Genomic DNA, 9,861 nt, shown 5'->3' on the forward strand with positions numbered 1-9,861 from the left:
CACTAGCCTGGACAAGCGCGATAAGAAGCTTCATAAAAGGGCAGTGAATTCCGTTGAACCGGCGGTGCCCCATTATCTACGCTGGTCTGAACAGCGTATCGTGTGGAGTCGAGAGGATCATCCACCCCGGGTTGATAATCCAGGTCATCTGGCGTTGGTGGTGACACCTCAGGTGGGAGGTTATAAGTTCACCAAAGTACTCATGGATGAGGGGAGTAGTGTCAACATCCTCTACTATGAAACTTTCCGTCGCATGGGGTAAACAGATAAAAAACTTAAACCATCCAACACAGTCTTCCATGGTGTGGTGCCTGGTAAATCGGCATATCCAGTTGGTAAGATAGCTCTGGAAGTTGCCTTTGGTGATGAGCATGATTCAAGATCAGAGACATTGACCTTTGAGGTGGTGAAAATCAAGAGCCCATATCATGCCCTGTTTGGGCGGTCGGCTTACGCCAAGTTTATGGCAAGACCCTGTTATGTCTATCTGCAGCTCAAGATGCCGGGTCATAAGGGGACTATTGCAGTGCACGGGAGCCGGAAGATCGCTTTGGAATGTGAAGAAGGAGATGCGGCGTATGCTGAGTCGGTTTGTGCAACAGAAGAGTTGAAGTTCTACAAGGACAATGTTGATCCGGCGGATATGAGTTCTTTGAAAAAGCCAATGACAGAGCACGAACCGGCCTTGAAGTTTAAATTGGCTGATGAGACTAAGCTTGTTGATTTCGTTCCTGGCGATTTATCCAAGTAGTTTAGCATCATCGCTAACTTGGATCCGAAATAGGAAAGCGCGCTCATCGAGTTCATCCGTGAGAACCGGGACATCTTTGCGTGGAAGCCTTCTGACATGCCAGGTGTACCGAGGGAACTCGCTGAGCACACACTTAATGTGGATCCCAAGTTTAAACCGGCCAAGCAATTTCTTCGCCGGTTTAATGAAGAAAGGCGCAAAGCTATTGGTGAGGAGGTAGCCAGGCTCTTGGCAGCTGGATTTATCATCGAAGTGTTTCACCCTGAGTGGTTGGCTAATCCGGTGCTAGTACTCAAGAAGAACGGCACTTGGCGTATGTGTGTGGACTATACAGATCTCAACAAGGCTTGCCCAGCAGATCCTTTTGCCCTCCTGCGTATTGATCAAATCATTGATGCCACGACGGGTTGTGAGCGTTTGAGCTTTCTGGATGCATATTCTGGTTATCATCAGATCAAAATGGCAGTTAAGGACCAGGAGAAGATAGCCTTCATAACTCCCTTTGGAGCCTTCTGCTATGTGTCAATGCCCTTTGGGCTCAAGAGTGCCCAGGCGACTTATCAGCGCTGTGTGCAGAATTGTCTTCATGATCAGATCGGCCGCAATGTTCATGCTTATGTGGATGATATTGTGGTAAAATCTAGACAGAAGGAGACGTTGATAGATGACTTGAAGGATACCTTTGATAACCTGCGGGTTTATAAAATGATGCTTAATCCGGCCAAGTGTGTTTTTGGTGTACCGGCAGGCAAACTCTTGGGTTTTCTGGTATCTAACAGAGGCATTGAAGCTAATCCGGAGAAAATCAAGGCTATAACTTCTTTGGCTAAACCGAAGTGTATTAATGATGTTCAACGCCTGGCAGGCCGGATTGCCGCGTTGAGCCGGTTTATCAGTCACCTTGGGGAGAAGGCCATTCCTTTATGTCAGATGCTGAAGAAAACGGACAACTTCGTCTGGAGTGACGCCGCTAATACATCATTTGAGGACTTAAAGCGACAGTTGGCTAATCCGCCGGTTCTCGCTGCTCGTGTTGATAAAGAGCCATTGTTGCTATACGTGGCAGCTAACGTCCGGGCTGTTAGTGTGGCTATTGTGGTGGAGCGCAAGGAGGCCGGAAAGGAATACCCGGTTCAACGGCCGGTTTATTATATCAGTGAGGTACTTATTGAATCCAAGCAAAGGTACCCGCATTGGCAAAACCTGGTATATGGGGTTTTCATGGCAAGCCGGAAGCTTACGCAATATTTCCAAGGTCATCCCATCACAGTGGTCAGCTCCGCTCCTTTGGGGGATATAATCCAGAACAGGGAAGCAACTGGCCGGATTGCTAAGTGGTCTATCGAGCTTGGGCCTCACGGGTTAAAATACATACCCCGAACGGCGATCAAATCTCAAGCACTTGTGGATTTCATCAATGATTGGACAGAACTACAAGTGCCAGAAGAGAAGCCGGATCATACTTATTGGACTATTCATTTTGATGGGTCCAGGCAATTGGAGGGCTCGGGGGCTGGAGTCGTATTAACTTCCCCACGAGGTGATAAGTTTTGTTATGTTCTCCGTTTAATGTTCCCTTGCACTAACAATGCAGCTGAATATGAGGCCTTACTCCATGAGTTCCGATATATTTCAATAATTTGCATTTACCGATGCATTAATTACAACGCATGCATGCATGCCGTGACTCTCCTTTTGATACTTGCATGTGTTGATTTAATGCACCTTGAAGTAGTATGAATATGTGACAGTAAAGATTTGAATGCCCTGGCCCTAATAAAGCGAGAGATGGTTGTGCACGAGGAGGGTGGAATTCCGAGGACGGCGAGATCATGCACACGGAACAGGACCCGACGATGGAGCTCTCTATGGTCTCGATGGACCTCACCTTGCTCCACTGCCCCTTGTGCCTCCGCCCCTTGAAGCCTCCAGTGTATGAGGTTCGAATACACCTCCTCCGTTCGCCTGATCGAGCAAGGTGCAGGTTTCTTGATTGATGTGCTGTTTGATTGATTTGTGGAGTGCAAGGGAGGGCACCTGGCCTGCGCGGACTGCTGCGTCGAGCACCCCGGGAACCAACGGCAGTGCCAGAAGTGCGAGTGCGGTGGTGGCTTCCACGTGTGGAACACGGCGGTGGACGTCATCCTCTCCTCAGTGAGGGTGGAGTGCCCGCACGAAGGCTGTGGGCTCTACGTCACTTACCACAAGCTCGCCGATCACCAGAGCGTGTGTCCGCTCGCGCCCTGCAAATGCCCCTTGCCCGTCTGCGGCTATGAAGGCTCGTCGCCGGTGCTCTCCCACCACATCAGCACCGTGCATCCCATGCCCGTGCACATGATCCAGTACGACAAGGTGCTCCAGCTGCAAGTGCCACTGTCGGAGCCATGGCTCTTGTTGTTCGCGGAGGAGGACGGCTGCGCGTTTTTCTTGGTCGGCGGCGTGCTCGACATCGGCGCGCCTATCGCCGTGTCGATCGTCTGCGTCAGAGCGGGGTCATCCCCACTTCCGCACTACGTAGCCAAGCTGTGGGCGAACGGCCCGCCGGGGGAGCCCAAAGACAGGACCGACGCCGTCAAGGTGGAAATGGAGGTGACAAGTAGCAAGGATCCCGGCCAGGTCGCCGTGCACGAGCTGACCTTCTTCACAGTTCCGCCCAAGCTGCTGGCTGGGGCTAAGCTGGTGTCCCTCCACATTCAGATTGACAAGCTCACGTACTAAATGATTCTACAGTGCCTTCTGTTTATCTTAGTAATATGCTAATATAGGGGTTAGCTCGGTCTACTTTAGCTTAAGAGATGGTGGGCTTTGGTGGCGATGCAGCAGTTACTTCGACATCAGATCAACAGTTAAAGTAATTTCCAACAGTCGAACGGATATTTTGTGTCTGTTGGATATAAATATCCTTTGTGTAAGAAGTATAACTGCTTATAAGAAGTAAGTATAACATCTTATATGCTTGTTTGTTCAGGAAGTGTTGCATACTTGTGCGAGTTGACGCGACACATCAAAGTAGTACTACTAGTAGTACTCCCTCCAATCCTAATTTCTCTGCGCATGAGGCTGGTCATAGTGGGAGTAACATAGGTAGTAACATAGATGCCACATAAGAAAAAATGATGAGGTGGCAAGTAATTAATGAGGAGAGAGGGAAATAGAGTAACATAAGACTAGTCACAGTGGGGAGTAACTTAGAGTAGTAACATGCATATGTTACTAGTCTATCTTACTACCTCCACAGTGGGTAGTAACATATATGTTGTGTCATGCATCACTTCATTTATTAGGTTGTAGACTCATCCTTTCTTGATATGTGTGATGTTACAGTAACTAGCTATGTTACCAGATGCCTCTTTTTCTTCATTAATTACATGCCACATCATCTATTTTTCCTAGATAAGTGTGATGTTACCACCTATGTTACTCCCACTGTGGGTAGTCTATGGCTGGTCATAGTGGGGAGTAACTTAGACTAGTGTTATGCATATGACACTAGTCTAAGTTATTACCTTCATAATGCAAAGTAACATAATAGTAGTATCATAGATGGCTTCATTTATCTTGTCTTGGAAAGCGCTATGTTACAGTAACATATTATGTTACCACCTCTTATTAATTACTTGCCACATAAGCTGAATTTTCTCGAAGTGCGCTATGATACTACTCCCTCCGTCTTGGTGTATAAGTCATCTTAGGTTGTGCACCGCGACCAAGGCGGAGGAAAAAACGAGAGAACTTAATGTCTTTTTGCTAATTAATAGCATTGCATGCAATGAACTAACCACTGCATGTCATGTTTGTTAGTCTCAAGTTATTAAAAGCATGCACGGCCCACATCTCTTATTGGTTGATACGTCATGAAACAAGAAAAGAGAAGGGAGTTAATTACCGTGCCTAAGTGTTTTGGGTTTATTTCGTTTTCGTAAGGTGACTTAGACACCTAGACGGGGGGAGTAGTTAAGTTACTCCCACTATGACTAGCCTAATATGTTACCATCACATAGCGCTTTCCAATGCAAAATGAGTCTACAAAGTAATAAATGAAGACATGTAGTAATATGTTATCACATATATGACACTACCCGCTATGAAGGTACTAGTAACATAGACTAGTAACTAGTCTATGTTACTCTCCACTATGACCAGCCAAAGTCGAGGCGCGGATACCAACGAGGGCCTGGTTGTGTGTGTACTTGGACAACTCACCCGACTGCATGCGCACCAGGCAGACGAAGCTCGTGTCATGTTGGTGCCGTGTGCGGCCCGCACATTAACCAAAACCTCGCGCCTCCATCTTAGCCTCCGCGTTTTAAACTTCTCAATCTCAAGGCCAAGGAGCAACGTGAAACCTATGATAGAGCCAATCGGATGGTTGAGAACACTACAATTCATAGCTACAGATGCGTGTGTGAGAGAGGACGAGTGCGTGCATGCACCTCTTCTCTTCCTGTATAACATACTAAACTCAAAGTACAAGTGTATGTGGCTGACATCGAACTAGGGAGCAGTGATGGTGCATGCGAGAAGTCCCGAGAGATAGGTGTAATGCGTCTGAAAAAACACTAGTCTATAGCTTGCCATGAGGCTATTCCTATCGAACGCCAAGCGTAAGATATGTATCCGACGGTGCCAGTTTTTGCACGTACATAGCAGTAGAAAAAGAACTAGTACCATGGCATATGCTACACCATGGCCGAGAACACGTGCCCACGTTATGCCATCCGGGAATAGTGCCGCACTTCAAAACTAGAACCGTCAATAAATTTTGAGCGCGTCTTGTCACATTCCAAATTACTACTACGACTACCATGCTATATTTAATTGCAAACCTGTTCACACCGATCACAACCTAAACGGTTTCCCACTTAGGAGCGTATTAGCAGTACTCGGTTATAAATACTACTATGCCAAGATGACTGCACATTCCTCCTCAACTTCTCATCCACAAAAAACAATCAAGTCAATCAAGCCATGGACAACGTGAGTTCTGGGTCGAGAGATTTCCACCAGGGAGAGGCGAGCATGGAAGAGGAAGCACGAGAGATGTCCCTCCTCGCCGCGAAAGCAGCCGAAATGTCCAGCCGCGCAGCAGTAGCAGCACAGAGGTCCCACCGCGCCACCGAAGCAGCACGGAGGTCCTGCCGCACCATCGATGTAGCAGACTGGTCCGGCCACGCCGCGGAAGTAGCAGAGATGTCCTGCCGCGTCGCCGAAGCAGCACGGAGGTCCCGCCGTGCCACGGCAGCCTGGGAAAATTTCTCGCGGGCAGGCGAGGACTCTTATAGGCGCATGCATGCGATAGTCCATAGCCAGATGGATCAGATCTCCGGCTGGGTGAGGTTGCAGGACGAGGCTATCGGCGTCATCCGGCAACTAGAGGAGGTCAATGTGAAGCTCCACAGCAAGCGCGACCTGCTGAGGGCGAAGATCGCCGGAAGGGCGAAGCAGGAGGAGGAGACTGCTGCCTTGTTGCAGAGGACGGGCGTCATCGTCAAGAAACTTATGGACGAGAATGCCATGCTCCGCATCGAGCGCAATAGGCTGGTGGAGGAATCCATGGATCCTGCCAAGTAGCGTATTAAGGACTTGAAACTGATGAAAGAGATCATCGCCCGCCGCGATAACTAGTCTCCGTGACCTGCAGCGCATAAAGAAAATAGAGATCAGCGAGCCAGATCGTTGTATGCGTCTTCCTTCTTCTTTTGCCCTTGTGTATTTCGGGCGTAGCCGCATGTGGATTTTTAATTATCTTCCTAATTATGTAAGACAATTATTATCCACTCTCGTCGTCCTTATATATATTCACCAGTCTTGCTATAAGTCGTAGTAGATGCTATATAGGTCCGTTGGATATTACATCAAGATTCGTGCAAAATTTTCTTTTCAGATTTTCTTTTTTCTCTCTTATATCTCAGTCGAGTGAGACATTGCCACGCCATTAAACAGAGGCTCGGGCGCCATTAATGGAGACCTTGGGAGAGAGGTGGACGACAGATGGAGGTCAAAGGGCTCTCCTCCCGATAAGCACGCGCAGGAGTCTGATCGCACGCCTCCCATACTCAAATAGCTACACTGCACGGCACCTCCTAGCTTATAAAAAAGGGGACGCGTGGCGACACGTAAATGGTAAAGAGAACACCCACGGTTTCAATAATACTTGTGTTTCGATTGTAACATGACAGCACTTGTTCCAAAATGATTTTGTTGATTGTTAATGTGTGCGCCTTTGCAAATCGGACAGCAAAATTACCACAACATGTTGGTGCCATGTCATGACACCAAGCCAAGTTTCATGATTTTCATGCGTGTTTCGGATTTACAAGAATTAAAAAACCAAGTTTCTCAATGTTTCCAGCCGAGCCACGACGCCCAGATGTTTGAATTTCATTCCCATTTCTTGCATGGGACCTAGAAATTTACCCGAGGACACACATGTGATTTTTCAACCAGCTTTGGTGCACTGGAGCATGTGCTTGTATTTCAAATTTGAATTATGCACACAAAGGTGACACGTTCCCTCTCAGAACCACGAGCCCTCTTGAGAGAAGCTCCGGTTTGCAAAAAACTTATACCAAAACTTGTTCCTATTCTGCCAATTTTTTTATCACAGCATGGTAGTACCATGACACGACACCATGCCAAGTTTCATGATTTTCACGCGTGTTTTGGATTTACAAGAATTTTAAAACCAAGCTTCTCAATGTTCTTGGCCGAGCCACGATGCCCAGATGTTTGAATTCCATTCCCATTTCTTGCATGGGACCTAGAAATTCACCCGAGGGCACACGTGTGATTTTTCAACCAACTTTGGTGCACGGGAGCATGTGCTTGTAGTTCAAATTTGAATTATGCACATTAAATGGCTAGAAACTTAATTAATGTATAGAAAAGGCCAAACGAACCCGGAATAATTCCAAAATTTCACAAGGCACTCATGTAGTTCTATGTTGCCTCTGTAAAGAAACTCAAGGGGGGCAGTGTATATTGTTTCGCACTCAAAGGTGACACGTTCCCTCTCAGAACCACGAGCCTTCTTGAGAGAAGCTCCAGTTTGCAAGAAGCTTATACCAAAATTTGTTCCTATTCGGCCATTTTTTTACTAGGGCATGGTAGTACCATGACATGACACCATGCCAAGTTTCATGATTTTCAAGCGTGTTTTGGATTTACAAGAATTTTAAAACCAAGTTTCTCAATGTTCTCGGCCGAGCCACGATGCCCGGATTTTTGAATTTCATTCCCATTTCTTGCATGGGACCTAGAAATTAACCCGAGGACACACATGTGGTTTTTCAACCAACTTTGGTGCACGGGAGCATGTGTTTGTAGTTCAAATTTGAATTATGCACATTAAATGACCAGAAACTCAATTAATGTATAAAAAGGCCAAAGGAACCCGGAAAAATTCCAAAATTTAACAGGGCACTCATGTAGTTCTGTGTTGCCTCTATAAAGAAACTCAAGGGGGAGTGTATATCGTTTCACACTCAAAGGTGACACATTCCCTCTCAGAACCACGAGCCTTCTTGAGAGAAGCTCCGGTTTGCAAGAAGCTTATACCAAATCTTGTTCCAAATCGGCCCAATTTTTTACCACAACATGTTAGTGCCATGACATGACACCATGCCAAGTTTCATGATTTCCAGGCGAGTTTTGGATTTACATGAATTTAAAAACAAAGTTTCTCGATGTTCTCGACCGAGTCACGACGCCCAGATGTTTGAATTTCATTCGCATTTCTTGCATCGGACCTAGAAATTCACCCAAGGACACACATGTGATTTTTCAACCAACTTTGGTGCACCGGAACATGTGCTTGCAGTTCAAATTTGGTTTATGCACATTAAATGTCCAGAAACTCAATTAATGTATAAAAAGGCCAAACAAATCCGGAATAATTCCAAAATTTAACAGGGCACTCATCTAGTTCTATGTTGCCTCTATAAAGAAAATCTGGGGGGAGGCAGCGTATATTGTTTCGCACACAAAGGTGACACGTTCCCTCTCGGAACCACGAGGCTTGTTGAGAGAATCTCCGGTTTTGCAAGAAGCTTATACCAAAACTTGTCCCAATTCAGCCAAGAATTATATACATATGAAAACAGGGTTTAGATTATCCCGAACATCTCGCCACCTAGACCAATGTACTCTGATTTGAATTCAACATAAAATGGATACAAATATTTGAATTGGAGATCGTATGTTACATGTAGTTTATAGTGAAATATGATTACTGCTATATGCATGTTTTTTGTTATCAAGATAATATTTAAATGACTGTATAACTTGACAACAATCGTATTCAAATAAGGAAAAATGATTCAAATTTAGTCCATATGTTAGACGACAATATATATGTTCATAGGGTGGAGTAAAATGTTCATATATGATGGAAGATCAAAATGTAGGACTACATCCATTATAAACCGCAAGGTCACCTAACGATATATTCGAATTCAACATAACGTGGATTTAAAAATTGAAATTTGAGATCCTGGCATTTGTAATCATATAAAAAGGGACATGACTCTTTCTTTTGGTGGGAATTGATTTGTTTTTTGTTGTTGTTGAGGGAAGTGCGAATCGATTTGGTACTGTACAGGGTAATCTTGTTCTCTCGATTATTTTTACATTTTTCTTGTAGTTTTTTCATTGACATTTATAGCAATATAGTAAAAGGGGACATGACTCTCTTGTGTCTTGTATGAATTGTTTTTTACACGTGAAGTTTGTTCTGCCGAACAAGGAATCTGCGCCTTGTTATCCCGAAATTTTAAGCTCGAGTATCTTTTGTCTCATCTGCTTTGAAACTCCCGCCTCTTCAACCCGTGTCGCGCCTTGTTATCCCGAAATTTCGACGCGCGCGAAAAATCCCTCCTCATCCGAAATCCGTCCCGCAGCCCAGACACGCGAAATCCCCCTTCTACCCCTCAGCCGGAAATGCCGGCTCGACGTCGCGGTGTCAAAACCAGTGGGGGTACGCTGGTAACTTACCCTACATTTCAAACAAGCGCGTCCCTAAGCCATGGCTCCCCCTACCTTCCCCTTCGCCCCCCCATTCGTACACCGAGGCCGCCAAAACCCACAAAACCCCAGGCTCCTCGGTCAGCCTG

The 9,861-nt window shown here is 46.0% G+C and overlaps 1 protein-coding gene across 1 annotated transcript; it reads left to right on the forward strand.

Moving 5' to 3' along the window:
• The first annotated feature begins 2,686 nt into the window (after positions 1-2,686).
• LOC141042913 (E3 ubiquitin-protein ligase SINA-like 10) lies at positions 2,687-3,469 on the forward strand. Its single transcript, XM_073511828.1, has 2 exons — positions 2,687-2,735; positions 2,784-3,469. The coding sequence occupies exons 1-2, from the start codon at positions 2,687-2,689 to the stop codon at positions 3,467-3,469; spliced, it is 735 nt and encodes a 244-aa protein (XP_073367929.1).
• The last annotated feature ends 6,392 nt before the right edge of the window (positions 3,470-9,861 follow it).

Source organism: Aegilops tauschii, chromosome 3 (assembly GCF_002575655.3).
Source record: "Aegilops tauschii subsp. strangulata cultivar AL8/78 chromosome 3, Aet v6.0, whole genome shotgun sequence".
Classification (NCBI taxonomy): Eukaryota; Viridiplantae; Streptophyta; class Magnoliopsida; order Poales; family Poaceae; genus Aegilops; species Aegilops tauschii.

Excerpts from the sequence above, each read along its gene's own strand:
- LOC141042913 (XM_073511828.1), top strand. The coding sequence starts at position 2,687 with ATGAGGTTCGAATACACCTCCTCCGTTCGCCTGATCGAGCAAGGTGCA. Across the intron at positions 2,736-2,783 it reads CCTGATCGAGCAAGGTGCAG|GGCACCTGGCCTGCGCGGAC; the intron begins GTTTCTTGATTG and ends AGTGCAAGGGAG.